Consider the following 16,171-nt stretch of genomic DNA (forward strand, 5'->3'; position numbering starts at 1 on the left):
ATGGCGCTGGCATTGTCAGCCCTTGGTCTTTTAGTGGAAAAAGAAAAGAAGAGGCGACAAATAAGGTGAAACTGTGCTAATGGTTGAAAGCATGGATACTACAGAGGCATGCTCAAGGGGCTTTCCAGAACCTGTGTCGAGAGCTGGAGATAAAATTAACAGCCAATCAGAGAGATTCATCTCACTGACCGCCAATGCCGATTCAACATGTCAAAGCGGCCAAAAAAAGGGAGACGGGTCTCAAGAGGGGACGACCTCTCACTGTCCAACTAGGACCAACGGCCAACGGTCTCCTTGGTGTGTCAGGGCTTTAAGAGGATGTTAAATGACTTGGAGGCAGACACATCTGGCTGTAGATGTTCTCCCTTGTGTGTTTGTGGATGATTTTGACAAACATTTGCTGTTCAGATTTGTTATTTGTGTCTATTGATGTATTTTTGTATTAGTATGTTTGGCTGCTCGTTGTTTGTGTGAAACTCTGTTAATTGTGCTGCTGCCTGTCTTGGCCAGGATACTCTTTGAAAATAGATTTTAAATCTCAATGAGTTTTCTTTCTTGGTAAAATGAAAGTTAAATAAACATAAATGTGTTTTAAAACACTGCAGAGGATACGGGTCGCCCTGCTTTGCTGGTATGCATTATTACATGCTAATTGTCTTACCACCCTCTGCCCCGATCGTCCACTGTAGATGGGGATGTCAGGAGCTCCATTTGGCCAGCAGTACGGCCAGGCTGGGGTTCAGCAGATGGGGGCAGCGGGGGTCAATGCTCAACAACTCCAGAACAAGACAGCCCTTTCCAACAACCTGCCCCAATTCCCTGCTGACCTGAAGGGAGCTGGGAGTGTGCCAAACATGGTGGGTGTCAATCAAAAACTAAAACAAGAGACATATTACAAATGTTTAGTGTTAAATATTTTCTTTTTTCTTTTCAGTGTCTGCAGCAATATAAACATGCAAACCATCTTTTCTTTTAGGCCTTAATTAGAGTTTTCATAGAAGTCCTAAAGAAACATTGTCATGTCATTTTAAAGGCCTTTCCTTCATTCTTAACCATCAACACTGCACATAACGAAAGTAAGGGATTCTGCCCACACTTGAGCCTAACACTTTGTCCTTCCTTAACGTTTGAAGAGAAGTCTAATGTGTCCATACACTACCTGCTGTGTGATCAGAGTAACAGCACACAATGTTGTTTTTTTCACTCTTATCTGAGGGTGTATTTACTTTTAGGTTTGTATTTATATCAAATGTGTTTTTCACCAAACAACTTGAATCTGCTCATCTTATCCACGCACGCGCACAGAAACAAACACGATGACTAGGCCTCGCATTTTGAAAAGTTTCACTGGACATTCCGTTATTTATAGGAGTTCAGCACAGCATCAGCAGCTAGCAGCTGTACATTAACATTATTAAAACGAAGCTATGCAATGCTTCAGTTTGGACAGGAGCAAGGCTCCTCAACCGGTGCATTTACAAGAGGGGTATACGAACAGTGGACCCTCTCTCTCTCTCTCTGCTGATGTGATTGTGCTCTCTTGGTTTTGCTGCATCTTATCCCTCCGCAGGAGTAGAGAGGACATTTTTTAAAAACTGGAGTTTTGTTATGTTGCATGGAACCGCCAAGGGCTCAGGCAGTTTAAAATTCTGTGCGCTCAGTGAGGTCCTTGCGCACACCTGCTCTCTCTCTCCCCTCTGTGCGCGTGGCAATTTTATTAATAAATATAAAATAAATAAGAACAGGTTGGAAATATATTTTGGCGGTCATAAATTAACTTGGGTGGCCTGTCCAGGTATCTTCTATGTGAGGGAAACACTGGTTTTGTGAATCAGGCCCTTAGAGTGCAGAATAACATGACCTGCAGCTGCAGAAAAAATATTAAAACGAAGACATAAGAAGCTTGACGTTGCACATCAATCGGGAAAGTACTATCTCTCTCTCTCTCTCCGTCTCGTGGATAAAAAAGGTTGGGAAATATACCTGGGCAGCTGTTAGTATACCTGGGCAGACCGCCCAAGTATCGTCTGTGTGGAAAACATTGAATCATTAAGGTTGTGAGCAGCTGCATAGCGTATTATGCTATATGTGTTAATTTTATCAGCAAACACAGTGAGGTAGAGTTTAAAAAAAAAAAAAAAAAATTACAATTGGGGGCGGAGCAACGCGCCTCGCTGGCTGCTGTTTTGCCTTTGTGTCTATTAAACCACATGATTCATAAATCAGAGAGATATAAGTACGATTTATTTATATAATTTTATTCATAATCAATGTTGTTTTATAACACAATATCACTCGAAAATCAAATACATCCGACCTCCCTCCTACCCCTGCATAGCGGTCTAATGGATTAAGCTTATCTTATTAAGAAGCGTGTTCAATTATCTGACCAATGAGATTTTGGTCAGACGAGAGCTCAACCAATCAATTGACCAACCGACTGAAGGCTGTCAGCCCTGGTAATGTGACAGGTTAACTAATTGTACGGTTATAAATTCTTGTATAAAAAAAGTTAGTATACCTTCCTATCTCTCCCTCCAGACAATCCTACACTTCATGCAGCCCACACACTTTGCTTGTCTGATAAGAAATTGCTACAAGCACTGTATATAGTATGTACCGTACTTTGCTTCCATGCTTTGCAAATCAAAAGTTAAAATGAAAATTGCATTACATGCAACACATTTTCTCGAGGCTCGTCTCTGATATTGTTGTGTATTTACTCTAAAGGCCACAGTTAGATTTTTTTCAAGGAACAAAGTAAACAGAGCTCAGTAAAATGCAAATCTACACGAGGAACAGGAAATGGCTTTAACAAGGCATCAAATGTCAGACCCTGGATTTCTAATAGTGCTTTGCAGTATTTTTTTCTTGGATTACAAGTTGCCTTTTATTTGACGTTGATTCATTCCCTCTTTCTTGAGTTTTTTCTAAACCACTTCCCTTGCCTTTTCTCTGCTGACCTGTCTTCTTCATTTTCATTTCTCCCTTTCCTTTCCCACATCTCTAAGCTCCCTCTAAATATCAAGATATTTTCTGATACATTGGTCAAATCTAAATATCCACCCCTTGTTCTTTATTGTGAGCCCTACTGGACTTCAGAACTATGCACTCTGACTCAATCATCATTATCGCCTCAAGTGTGTGATGTTGTGCTGGCTGCAAGATTCAAGCAACATTTTAAGAATGAAATGGTTTTACTTAAATTAAAAATGTATATTTGTGGCTGCTAACAAGAAATCTAGACATCCATTTTGCAAGAAGTTGTTTGCTAATTAAATCACTGAATTCTTATTAAATCAATGAATTGTAATGAAGTGTACCCTCTAAGCATACTCTGGAGGTCTGCAGAAAGTCTGCTTGTGGAGTCTTGTGAACTTGATGAATACAGCCCTCAGCAATCATAAACTTCTTGATATGCCCCAAACGGCAGCAGGTCTTAAGATAAGCAAAGTCGGACATTTGAATTACTCTGAAATGTAAGTTAGACTTTAAGTTTGAAATCAGAGAAGTCTGGCATTGTGATCGGTCTCTAACCTGTCTGTGTTTTAACTCTTTTGCAGTCCCAGATGCAGCAGCAGGTAGCCTCGGTGGGCATGGTCTCTGGAGCTGGTGGTGTGTCAGCGGGCCCAACGGCCGATCCTGAGAAGCGTAAACTCATTCAGCAGCAGCTGGTCCTGTTGCTCCATGCACACAAGTGCCAGCGGCGGGAACAGGCCAACGGGGAGGTGAGGGCCTGCACTCTGCCCCACTGCCGCACCATGAAGAACGTCCTCAATCACATGACCCACTGCCAGGCTGGCAAGTCCTGCCAGGGTGAGTGAACGTTTTGAGCCCTGTATTATAAAACTAGCTGAAATTTAAAAAAAAAAAAAGAACTTCTGACTCACTCCTGTTGAAGCATGACCACAAGGTGTTAAACAGCTTTGTTCATGTGCAAACGGACTATCATGTTTAGTCCACTACTCAATGATAGAATCTACTAAATACAGTAACAGTGTAAGCTGCATAGCCTGTGCTGTGAGCAACCATAACCAAAGCCTGTAATGTGGGTAAAGTGTCATCAGCTTGACATACCACAGACACAACAGGTAAATGGTGGTGAAGACTTTTGTATGTCCAGCTCATTCCAAAGAAACACTTTCCATTATTCCATTATTTCTTATTTGTTGCTCCCCAAGCACAAATACGACAGGACTTACTGTGATCAAACAGCATTGATACAATATAAGCCTTCTTGACCATGTTAATAGAAACGGTATGATGCTGAATTAGTCAATGATGTAAAATAGTTTTTGCACAATGTAAAGCTCTTCCTGAAAATGCCCCTGTGACATGACTTCATTCTCTCATAAATTTGATGTTTTTGTTGGTTGTGATCCTTTTGCTTCTAATACCTGGCGGCAAACAGCTTTCCTCTACCAGCTGTTGGTAGTAAGGTCACCTGAGGTTGATGAACTTTGAGCTGTAATATTTATACTGTTTATATGCTTTAAGTAAATGCTAGGATGCCTTTATGGTTTTACAACATGTATAATTGCTTTTTACATGGCTATTTGCACATTGTACTGGAGCAGTTCAATCAATCATTTTACTCATTTCAGTCTTGCAGTTCCTAAAACATTTTTAAATGCTGGGCACTACTTAATTACTTACCAATCCTCAATTTTTTGTTTTTATTTCTCTTCAGTGGCTCACTGTGCATCCTCCAGACAGATCATCTCCCATTGGAAGAACTGTACGCGGCACGACTGTCCAGTCTGCCTGCCTTTGAAGAATGCAAGTGACAAGAGGAACCAGCAACGTGAGTAACTGTGGACTTACTCCAGCAGTCTGTCTTCTCTTTTAAATATTTACAAAACCATATAGAAAATGCACATTAAGAAGTAATTAATGATGGCTGTAAAATACCTTTATGGTTTTGATCATTTTAAGCGATAGAAATATTGTATACCTCGTAAGCTGTTCGGCAGAGCAGCTGTCCCTCAACAGCAGCCTGGAGTCGGTGCGTGTGGTATGAAGTAGTGCCACCTGCAGGTCATGTCTCCCCGCCACAGCTCTGTGCTGGCTCGCCGACTGCAAGTGCTCCCACAGTGAATGGATTCCTCCAGAAAGGCTGGGCCTGTAATGTGACACCCAGGGGAGGAGCTCCATGTCGCTGCTATTAGTGGGGGCAGGGTCTAGGGACAGAAAGCTCTCTGATTGGTTAAAAGGGCATGTGACGGATTTAAATCCCCCACAGAGGCAGCATGCTCTCTGTCAGCAATCAACACAGCAGGGAGTAGTGCAGAGATTTGAGATGAAGGCCTCCTCAAGAAGATGTTCTTTTTTGCATAGAGATTGGATTATTTTTTCTTTACATGAACAAACACAGTTTTATCATTTACTGTTATTTCATGTAAAAAAAAAATCCTATTCACTAATAGAATTTTTTTAAAAACTTGTTACTTTCAGTGTCCTTAAATGCATCGTATCCCTCAAATCTCTGTTATGGCTAAAATGTTATGTTAGCCTATAGACCATATTATTTCATAAAAGTGTTAAAGTGTAGGGAATAAAAAGAATATCACATTTTTTGTTTTGAATCACATCATCATCTATGACAAGAATGTAAAATGTTATGATATGAATGACTGACGCCTTACCTCCTGTTACCAAGTTGAGTATTGTGCTTTTGATTTTACGTCACTTAAAAGAAGATCATTAAATAAATAATTCATTATATAGCCATCGGTCCTCTTTTATACTGTCATTTATATGTAATGTATATGTCTTCTTCAGATTTTTTTAAAGGATACAAAGACATGACAGCCAGCACTTACTTCTCGACTATTAAAGTGTATTAATTACATGCTTTATAATGCCAAACTGTTTGTTTCTTTATCATATTCTCTGTCTAGCCATGCTGAGTTCCCCTGGGGCTGGCATGCAGAACGCCATCAGTTCAGTGGGTCCAGGCCAACCCAGTGCCACAGCCATCAACAGTGCTGCCACAAACATCGATCCCAGCTCCATGCAGAGGGCTTATGCTGCCCTCGGCCTGCCGTATGGGAACCAGTCCCCTGCTCAGGTCCAGGGTCAGGGTCCTGGACAGCAAAACCCCCAGGGGCACCAGCAGCTACGGAATTTAAACCCACTAGGTAAGGAATAGATGGGACTTCACTTTAGAGGATTATGTACACGTGTTGGAAACACCATCAATCTGTTGCTAAGCCATTTTCTTATAAACCCTTGTAAATGACAATGTGGGTTTTAACAGGCACTAATCAGATGAACCAGATGGCAGGAGGCATGGGTGTCCCCTCTTCAGACCCGTCTGGCATGCACTCTGACTCCTCTCTACCATCCACACTGAACAAGTGAGCATTCTCCTGCTTAACATTTCATAAAAGTTGATGCCACTGCTATCAAAGCACCTGTTTTTTTATGCCCTGCTCAAATAATGCATTTTTTTTTCACTATAAAAGATGAACTCTTCATGTTATTGTTGTTATTATTATGATTTTTTTTCAGAAATTATCAATAAATATTTTGAACTTGCATTATAGTTTCTTTTGTCTCTCGATCTTATAGTCAGCTGATGCCGGATGGGTCTGTAGCGGGAGGCATGGGAAACCTGCCCGCTGCTACCCCTCTCTCTGCTTCAGGAGTAAGAAAGGCCTGGCATGAACACGTCACTCAGGACCTTCGCACCCACCTGGTGCACAAACTGTGAGTCCAACATTGAAAAGAATAACTATGAATTACCCATTTTGGAATATCAAAACAAAACTTTGTCTACCAGTTATTTGCTGAGTTATGTATTTATTTATTTCCCTGTGGTCTGTCTTCAGTGTACAAGCCATATTCCCCACCCCAGACCCCGCAGCACTGAAGGACAGGCGAATGGAGAACCTGGTGGCATATGCACGCAAAGTAGAGGGTGACATGTACGAATCAGCTAACAGCAGGGTGAGTAGTGTGCAAACATTTCTGTTTTTATTATAACACAATTATGAACTCAGGAATCACCATCTTCTTAAATCCTGAAGACTTTCTCTGCACAACATGATGGCAGATAATATTAACCAGAGACCATTTTTTAAAATCTTGTCTTCTGTTGGTACTTGCCATCCTCTTATAGGATGAGTATTACCACTTCCTGGCTGAGAAAATCTACAAAATCCAGAAAGAACTGGAAGAAAAGAGGCGATCACGGCTCCAGAAACAGCCTGGCATGGTGGGCACAGCCGGGCCTCAGCAGCCTGGTATGGCTCAGCCCAACGCTATGGGCCCAGGACAGGCCGTCCGACCTCCAAGTAAGCAGTCATACTCTCGATTTACTTATTTCAACAAAAAAACACTGGGGTAAAGACCCACAGAGTTTTAAACATTGATCTTTTCTTACTTATTCAGATGGACCTGTGCCTATGCCTAACATGCCAAATCAAATAATGAACCGTATGCAGGTGCCCCAAGGTATGTGGTAACTCTTGTATTAATGACGACAATAATTACAAGAATGATAATGGTAGTAATAAAGATGTTACGTTTTATGAATAAAGCACTTTCACATAAAAGTGCAGAAATAATAGCCTCTCTTAGCAGTCGTTTTCTAGAGAAAAACATCCAATATTTCCTCTTATGTTAATTTCTTTGCATTACATTTTAAATGTTATACATACACCTGTTATACATTTCAACATAGAGGTTAGTTCACGCTTGAATGTAGAGCTGTGAAGCTGGCTCAGGGCCTCGGCAAGCCCATTAGGACATGGAATATTCAATTACTGCTCCCAAGTATATTAAACAGGTTTATAATTGTGTTTGTGTGTATCATTTCCCACAGGAATCAATCAGTTTAACCCAATGGCAATGCAGAATGCGCAGATGTCTCAGGCACCCATGGGAGCACGTGCTCCCTCCCCCATGAACCATCCACAGCAGATGAACATGAGCTCCGTCCCATCGGTTAGATCCTTTCTCCTCTTGTCTATGTATACTCTCTCTCCATCCTCTTTTAACAGCCATGCCTCTGGGCCTTTCACTCGCCTCTGTTAAACCTGGGGTAGGACCTAGGTGTGGTTTCCACTTTTGTCACCTGTTTTTTTTATCACAAATTATTCAGTTATTGGCAATTTTTTCACTGTCATTCCTGAACCCTTCTTTAGTTTTACCTCCCAACTTGCAATGCCTCTTAGTCTTTGGCTGATTGTTAATTTCTTCGTCCCTTACCATTTGACATTAAAGCATAATATAGAAATTGCTGCTTTGGGTTGACACAAGTTTTGATCCATCTATCAGTAATCTCTTATGACACCATGGCAGGGTCTATGGTTTGTGTACAGCACTTTAATGTTCCTCCCTAGCTTTCATTCTGTTGCATGCCATGGTTTGATTCAGCAGTTAATATTTTCTTAATTAACAACACAGGCTTTTTAGCAGCTGTTATATTTTCTAAATTGTCTGTGTGCTGTGTTTAATTCATTGTAGTTTTCTTGGCAGACATTGAATTCTCAGACTCTGAGTCTGAATACTAGGGTCCTGCTGTCTTAATGATTTTGATTCATCTGTCCTGTCTTTTACAGATGGGCATGTCCCCTTCTAGGATGCCTCCGGCTCAAGGAATGATGGGTAGTCATGCTAACAGCATGGTTGCTCAGCCAGGCAACCAGGGCCAGTTCTTGCAACAGGGCCAGTTTTCTACAGCTGCAGGTGGCGCAATGAATGTGAATGTAGGCATGGGTCAGCCCATAACACAGGCTGCTGTCACTCAGGTAAGAAGACTTGTGCTGGACTGACTGGCTCACATTTTGTATGATCCTATTGCTTCTTACATCTTTGTGTCTGAATAAATGTCACCCTGTTTGATGTTGTGTGCCTACTGTGTATTGGTATGCTTAACCGTTCATCCCTCTTTGTTCCAGCAACAGCAGAACTCTAACCTCCCACTGAATGCACTGGGATCCCTTGGTTCTCAGTTGCCCTGTGGCCCTGCATCCCAATCCCCCCTTGGCCCGACCCCCCCACCTAATGCCTCTGCCAGCTTGCAGCCTCAGCAGCAGCAGCAGCAGCAGCTGCAACACCATGCTTCAGCACAGGCGCAGGTGCCGCCACGGCCCTCCACCCCTGCCTCTACGGGTGGGCCTTCATCCACCCCTACCCACATACCCAATAGCCTCCCTGGCCCCCCTTCAGCCAGGGGCGCAACCCCTGACCCCTCCCAGCCGCTCACACCCATGCAGCCCCAACCAGATCCCCCAAGCCAGATGCAGCAGCCCACCTCAGTGCAGGCACAGCATCCCAGCACACCGGTGAGATACAACTTTCTACTGAAGTATCCTATAGCTCTCTGCTACAGCTTTGCCAGCTCCTGTTAAGCTTACAATTTAATGACCAAGCAAGAGGACCATTGAAAGTCAAACCATGATGTTCTTCAAGCCAGCGTAACTTGTATTAAAATGATCAGCATTGTGATCAGAATGTCTCTTCCTCCTCTCATTTAAGTTGTCCCAGGCTGCAGCAAGTATAGATAACAGAGTGCCAACCCCAGGCTCGGTGGCTGAGCAGAGCTCCCAGCAGTCCATGCCAGACTTGAGCAGCACTCCAGCCAAACCTGAAGTAAAAGATGAAGACGAGGACAGCAACTCTGGAAAGAAACAGACAGATTTAAAAATGGAGGTATGTCAATGACTGCACATGACATTGTTACTTTGCAAACCCTGTCCACCAGAACCAACTACTTTTTATTACATCTCATGGCGCTAATGTGAATTCATTCAGGGCATCACCCTCTGCTATGCTTAACTCTGAATGCAGTAAATACTTGATAGTTTCCTTTTACAGCACCTTAGAACAGCATGTTAATCATGGTTGTGTTCATGCAGCAGGATGATGATACCAAACCCCCACTGGTGAAGAAGGAAGAGCCAGACGAAGCAGAGCCAAAGCAGGAACCAATGGAAACTGAGGAGAAGAAGCCGGAGATGAAGACGGAGATGAAGACGGAACCCAAAGAAGAGGAGGAAGGTGGAGCAAACGGCTCCTCATCTACCACTCAAAACCGCAAAAAAAGTAAGAACAGATCTTACTTGCATGTACTACCGGTAACTGTGCAAAAAAAAGTACATAATAGTATAAATATATGTGAAATAATTTTAAAAAATCAAGAAAGGTGTCACAGGGCTATTTATACAGTGTCATTTGTATTGAATCTTAATAGTTTGTGGACATGTTTCCTTTTTTTGGAATAACAAAAAAACATTTTTGTAAAGTTTTCAAGCCAGAAGAGCTAAGACAAGCACTGATGCCGACACTCGAGGCCCTCTACAGGCAAGGCCCAGAGTCACTGCCCTTCAGACAACCTGTAGACCCCATGCTCCTGGGTATTCCTGTGAGTATCTTCATTCATACCTATCTTACAACCTTATTTCAGAAATTAAAAAGTGCCACTGATGAGTCTGTAAAACTCGATCTGCTTACTCCTTCATATCACCTTGTTACTGTACAGGACTACTTTGAAATTGTGAAAACTCCCATTGACCTATCGACCATCAAGCGTAAGCTCGATACGGGGCAGTACCAGGAACCGTGGCAGTATGTGGAAGATGTGTGGCTCATGTTCAACAATGCTTGGTTGTACAACCGCAAAACATCTCGCGTCTACAAGTACTGCACCAAACTGGCTGAAGTGTTTGAAGCAGATATCGATCCTGTCATGCAGGGCCTGGGCTACTGCTGCGGCCGGAAGGTGAGACTTTACAGGATGAAAATGTATCTTTTCTACTGTAGTCATCTTGTCAGTTCACATCTTTGATCAATTAAGTCCAAAGTGTCTCATAAAACAACAAGAATTGATACAATTTCTCTGATGTTTCCACAGTACGAGTTTTCACCCCAAACGCTGTGTTGCTATGGCAAACAGTTGTGTACCATCTCCAGGGACGGCACTTACTACAGCTATCAGAACAGGTAAACGTTCATGCTGAAACTGCTGAGGGGTAGAAACAGGTAAAAAGGGGAAAAGTTGTTGTCAAGACAAGGTGCGCAATTGAATCCTTCAGGATAAAATAAAAGCATAGATACCATTTCACATAATGCCACACTGGTAAACAAGCCTGTAAGGACCTTATTCCCAAGATCTCGTTGTCGAAGGGCTCTCAGAGACACCACTAAGAGTTCCCGATAGATGTTTTCAGACACACACTCCTGAAAATTTCTAGATTTTTTTTCTAGACAGCCTGCCCCTGAAATCTTTTATTCACATATGTCCCTTACATTATGAATGTTCCCTGTCAGACAGGAGAGGGGAGGGGGCAATAGGAATGATATAACATGAAAAAAAAGTTGCTGCACTAATCCAAGATGGACGAAGCGACAGGGTCCGACACTAATGACAGCTTTTGCATTAATATCAATGCTACAAACATGTTATTGGACGTATTCACAGTATCAACAAAGGACTGGAAAAGAACATACTGGTAAGCGGAAAAGAGTATGAAAATGCTTTAATACGTGGACCACAATAACACCTGTTGCCGGTGGTCGCGTGATATAAACGTCATAACCCCCGCTCGCTCGCTTGCAGTGAATTTTCATAAATAGTTCATGCTGCGTTCACACATTGGCTCATCTTGATTCAAGTGGAAATTTAGCAAGGGAACTGGCAGGAAAAAGTCTGGTTAAAGCCGGTTGAAAAATCAGACCATTTGTTACCATATATGTAGCTCAACCCGAAAATTTTGTGAAATTTTCAGGAGTTTTGTGCATGTGTGAAATCACCTTATGTTGGCTGAGCAAAGTGTGAATGATTGAGCCCTGTGTTGTCCTCAAATGTCTGTCGATCCCAAGAACTAGCACCAAAGCTCCCCCTGCTGTGCAGACTTTGCTACTACACTTCAGTATCATTCTAATGCAACACCATCTAGATATTGCATATACTCGCAATATGCAGGTGCTCCGAGGTATGAGAAGTTTTAAACCAGGTTTAATCACTTGACCAAATGTTGATCTAAACACATAAATATAGGCAACAATTTCCCTAAAAGATCTGCACTTTTTATTTGCATTTTACTCATCCTGTCTCCTCTGACATTACCATTTAATTCCCTCATCAGCATGCAGTTATAAAGTGAAGTTTCAGTGTGAAAATTCATCTGATGTTGACATTTTAATTTGACCATCATTAACACATCATTTAAACATTTTCCTCTTATCTCTATTCCAGTTTGAATGAGAGTGGCTGGATCATGACCATTTCACTTGTAACTAACGTGTGCCTCTGCCTGTGTGTGTTTGTGTGTGTGTGTATGTGTACATGTCCTTTTGTCTGTCCACTCTCCATGCCCTTGTTTTCCATTTACTCTGCATTCTGCCGCCTGTATGCCGGTTTGCCTGTGCTGCTACTGTGTGTGCTGGCTGCAGTTCACCCAAATATGGCCTTGTTGCCGACAGGTATCACTTCTGTGAAAAGTGCTTCAACGAGATCCAGGGCAACAGTGTGACTCTGGGGGACGACCCTGCCCAGCCACAGACGTAAGTTACAGGGTCCAGGTGGGTGAATCCCACCTGGTGATCATCTTTAGAGATTTTTAGGCTGTCTTCTCGTTGGTCTTTATTCTTTGGAAGGGGGGTTTTAATCACAGGAGCCAACATGAACTAGATTGTCTTTTTTTATCTCTCATTTTTGTGCAGTATGATATCAAAAGAGCAGTTTGAAAAGAAGAAAAATGATATGTTGGACCCTGAGCCGTGAGTACTGCGTCAATGTTAGATTCAGTTTGACTCTCATTTATGTTATACACTGATGCTTATTTAGTACTTTTGTCAAGTTTAAAAAAAGCTAATTCTTGCTTTTACAGGTTTGTTGAATGTAAAGACTGCGGACGAAAGATGCATCAGATCTGTGTGCTGCACTATGACGTCATTTGGCCAACAGGGTAAGTCTCACTACTTCTATCCAACCTTTTAGGCATATGCAGTCCATGTTTGACCTTAGTGTTAATTCAATAGAAATATGAACGACACTAAATCATAGTTTGATCTTTTTTCTTCTAGCTTTATCTGTGATAACTGTTTGAAGAAGTCTAGCAAAACCAGAAAGGAGAACAAGTTTGCTGCCAAAAGTAAGATATACCTGATATTAAAACAAGAAATCGCTTTGAATAAAAGATCCTTTTTCAAACCGTTAAGTCTGTTTTAAAGGTGTGCCAGTATTAAATGTGTGTTCTTTGTTTGTACAGGGTTGCAGACTACAAGGTTGGGGTCATATATTGAGGACAGAGTAAACAAGTACTTGAAAAGGCAGAACCACCCAGAGGCCGGTGAGGTGTTTGTGCGAGTGGTGGCCAGCTCTGACAAGAATGTGGAGATAAAGCCTGGCATGAAGTCTAGGTAAGGCTCTTGCCTGCTGATAAATTGTCCCTTTCCTGATTCGCTCAAAAAAAGGGGGGGTTGGCTGTTTTTTTTGTCCATTTTCTTTTTTCCTCCAAGCCCAAAAGGAAAGAAATTAGAAAACACTTTCGGGCTTATTTGATTGTTTTTTTTTGAGAAAATGTGCTGATTAATTAACTAATGTGTGTTTTATATTAATTTAGAGTCTTGAAAACCTCAACTTATGGTTAAGGTGACAGACAGTGAAGGGATGCATACAATTGCATACGTGTACTTTGTAGCTTTGTTGCTTGGCCTTTGCAACAAAACAAACAAACAAGCAATACAATTACAGCATAGTTATCCATGGTCATCAACCCTTCTCCAGTGCTTTACAAAAGAGTTGAGAGTTATTCAAAAAATTTTTTTTTAAATCTACCGCTGGTGATGTAACCTTTGCATGTCTGTCTCAACAGGTTCGTGGACTCAGGCGAGATGGTGGATGGCTTCCCTTACAGAACCAAAGCACTTTTTGCATTTGAGGAAATAGACGGTGTGGATGTTTGTTTCTTCGGCATGCACGTCCAGGAATACGGCTCAGAGTGCCCTTTTCCAAATACAAGGTAAAAATGAAAACAAGAATGTCTGCAGAGATGATCTTTGTTTTAATATTTTGTCCTTTTTATTAAATACTCAAAATTTCTTTTACAGACGGGTTTACATATCATACCTCGACAGTATTCACTTCTTCAAACCACGTTTGCTAAGGACTGCAGTGTACCATGAGATCTTAATAGGCTACCTGGAGTACGTGAAGAAACTTGGGTGAGTTGAAAACGATGTTGCACTGAGAAGTGTTCTACAACCTTCCAGCTGATTCCTGCAAGTGCTCGATTGGTAATAACTAGTCGCCCTTCGCCCTCAGGTATGTGACAGGTCACATCTGGGCCTGCCCACCCAGTGAAGGAGATGACTACATTTTCCACTGCCATCCTGCTGACCAGAAGATCCCAAAGCCCAAGAGGCTCCAAGAGTGGTATAGAAAAATGCTGGACAAGGCTTTTGCTGAGAGGATCCTGCATGACTACAAGGTAAGACAATTGTCACATTGTGTCCTTCTGGCCTCTTTCGGTGAGATGTTAGAAAGGCATAAAAATACAAACACCTCATGAAATCATAATTACATAGATACTTGCGCCGCTGTTTTGTCTCGCATGGAATGTGTAACGCACAGTTGTGGAATGGTGGTGGGAAGTCATTACGCCCCTGAACTGAAATCGATGGTGGTAACAGAGTGAAAGAAGTGGAAGAATGGCGATGTGTAACTATGGCGCCTCCAAGGCAAAACAGGGCTCTGTGTGTGTGTGTGTGTGTCTAAGGAGCGCACTCACACTAGGCAAAGTTGTCCCGTACCGTGCTTAAGCGCGATTGGCCCGATATATGTAATGGCTCTAATCGGGGTCATCTCCATGATTTTGGAATTGTGAAAACAAACCAACTTGGGGTGACCAGATGAACAAGTGGTAAAGTCTCTGCAGGATTCCCGGCCGCCTAGACCATTTTCTGCAAGTCATTAAAGGCATAGAAAGGCAAGAAGATTAAAAAGCTTTAAAAAGTCTTCAACTTTCCTTGATGAAACTTTGAGACATTCTAATTAAGAGATACACAACTATCTTGCATAATGGAAACTTTGTGAATCTTGTGTTTAGGACATTTTCAAGCAGGCAACAGACGACAGGCTGACAAGCGCCTATGAGCTGCCGTACTTTGAGGGTGACTTTTGGCCTAATGTACTGGAGGAGAGCATCAAAGAGCTGGAGCATGAGGAGGAGGAGAGAAAGAAGGAGGAGAACACGGCCTCTACAGAGACGACAGAGGTATGTGAGATGGATGGGTGGGAATAAGCATTTTGATTTTATTTTTTATTTTTTCTGAAGGGGAATGCTCTTGTTATGCCAAAATCAACAGCCTGGTGCTTAGGCCTCTGTTTAACCCCAGATTTATTATCCTCAAGTCCTTATTGTATAAAAGTACTTTGCAGTTACTCCGGCATTGTTTTACTACACAGCTGAATTGCTTATCCTTATCTTGCCTGTTGTGCAATCTCTGCAGCCCTTAACATTCATGCGTATCTGTTTATCTTTTTTAAAGGGAGCCCAAGCTGACAGTAAGAATGCCAAAAAGAAGAACAACAAGAAAACTAACAAAAACAAAAGCAGTGTCAGCCGAGCCAATAAGAAAAAGCCTGGGATGCCGAATGTAGCCAATGATCTGTCCCAGAAGCTCTACGCCTCGATGGAAAAGCATAAGGAGGTGAGAAACCTTTCAACTATAACAGATTAATGTGCAGTCCATTCTTTATTTTTAAATATGTAATTTCTCACATTCATTTTCCTGATATTTTTAAGACAAGCTGCTGGGTTTACACAACCGAAAACGGTTCATGCATTGGACTGAGAGTTAGCATTTGTTACAACACACTTGTGTTCTTTATAACTAACCACCACAATACCTTCCTTTATACTCCCAGGTGTTTTTTGTTATCCACCTCCAAGCGGGGCCAGCCGTTAACACCCTGCCACCCATCATGGACCCCGACCCTTTGTTGACCTGTGACCTAATGGATGGCCGCGATGCCTTTCTGACTTTGGCCAGGGACAAGCACTGGGAGTTTAGCTCACTGAGAAGGTGCAAATGGAGCTCGATGTGTATGCTTGTAGAGCTGCACAACCAGGGCCAAGACCGCTTTGTGTACACCTGCAACGAATGCAAGCACCACGTAGAGACCCGTTGGCATTGCACCGTCTGCGAGGTAAGGACC

The 16,171-nt window shown here is 42.2% G+C and overlaps 1 protein-coding gene across 2 annotated transcripts in view; it reads left to right on the top strand.

Moving 5' to 3' along the window:
* Positions 1 to 16,171, top strand: part of crebbpb (CREB binding protein b) — a 31,001-nt gene that overhangs the window by 11,466 nt on the left and 3,364 nt on the right. Inside the window, exons 3-30 of one of the 2 annotated variants that reach the window (XM_061027309.1) lie at positions 690 to 857; positions 3,564 to 3,816; positions 4,691 to 4,804; positions 5,901 to 6,140; positions 6,260 to 6,359; positions 6,574 to 6,711; positions 6,834 to 6,951; positions 7,124 to 7,298; positions 7,396 to 7,458; positions 7,829 to 7,950; positions 8,568 to 8,756; positions 8,907 to 9,293; positions 9,487 to 9,660; positions 9,867 to 10,053; positions 10,254 to 10,372; positions 10,490 to 10,729; positions 10,862 to 10,950; positions 12,403 to 12,513; positions 12,673 to 12,729; positions 12,840 to 12,917; positions 13,036 to 13,103; positions 13,221 to 13,371; positions 13,827 to 13,973; positions 14,062 to 14,175; positions 14,276 to 14,441; positions 15,060 to 15,227; positions 15,502 to 15,663; positions 15,881 to 16,162. In XM_061027309.1, the coding sequence (XP_060883292.1) occupies positions 690 to 857; positions 3,564 to 3,816; positions 4,691 to 4,804; positions 5,901 to 6,140; positions 6,260 to 6,359; positions 6,574 to 6,711; positions 6,834 to 6,951; positions 7,124 to 7,298; positions 7,396 to 7,458; positions 7,829 to 7,950; positions 8,568 to 8,756; positions 8,907 to 9,293; positions 9,487 to 9,660; positions 9,867 to 10,053; positions 10,254 to 10,372; positions 10,490 to 10,729; positions 10,862 to 10,950; positions 12,403 to 12,513; positions 12,673 to 12,729; positions 12,840 to 12,917; positions 13,036 to 13,103; positions 13,221 to 13,371; positions 13,827 to 13,973; positions 14,062 to 14,175; positions 14,276 to 14,441; positions 15,060 to 15,227; positions 15,502 to 15,663; positions 15,881 to 16,162 (4,380 nt within the window). The remainder of the gene's footprint in view (positions 1 to 689; positions 858 to 3,563; positions 3,817 to 4,690; positions 4,805 to 5,900; positions 6,141 to 6,259; positions 6,360 to 6,573; positions 6,712 to 6,833; positions 6,952 to 7,123; positions 7,299 to 7,395; positions 7,459 to 7,828; positions 7,951 to 8,567; positions 8,757 to 8,906; positions 9,294 to 9,486; positions 9,661 to 9,866; positions 10,054 to 10,253; positions 10,373 to 10,489; positions 10,730 to 10,861; positions 10,951 to 12,402; positions 12,514 to 12,672; positions 12,730 to 12,839; positions 12,918 to 13,035; positions 13,104 to 13,220; positions 13,372 to 13,826; positions 13,974 to 14,061; positions 14,176 to 14,275; positions 14,442 to 15,059; positions 15,228 to 15,501; positions 15,664 to 15,880; positions 16,163 to 16,171) is intronic. The other variant, XM_061027310.1, reaches the window with a different exon arrangement.

This window comes from Labrus mixtus, chromosome 20, assembly GCF_963584025.1.
Source record: "Labrus mixtus chromosome 20, fLabMix1.1, whole genome shotgun sequence".
In the NCBI taxonomy this organism is placed as follows: Eukaryota; Metazoa; Chordata; class Actinopteri; order Labriformes; family Labridae; genus Labrus; species Labrus mixtus.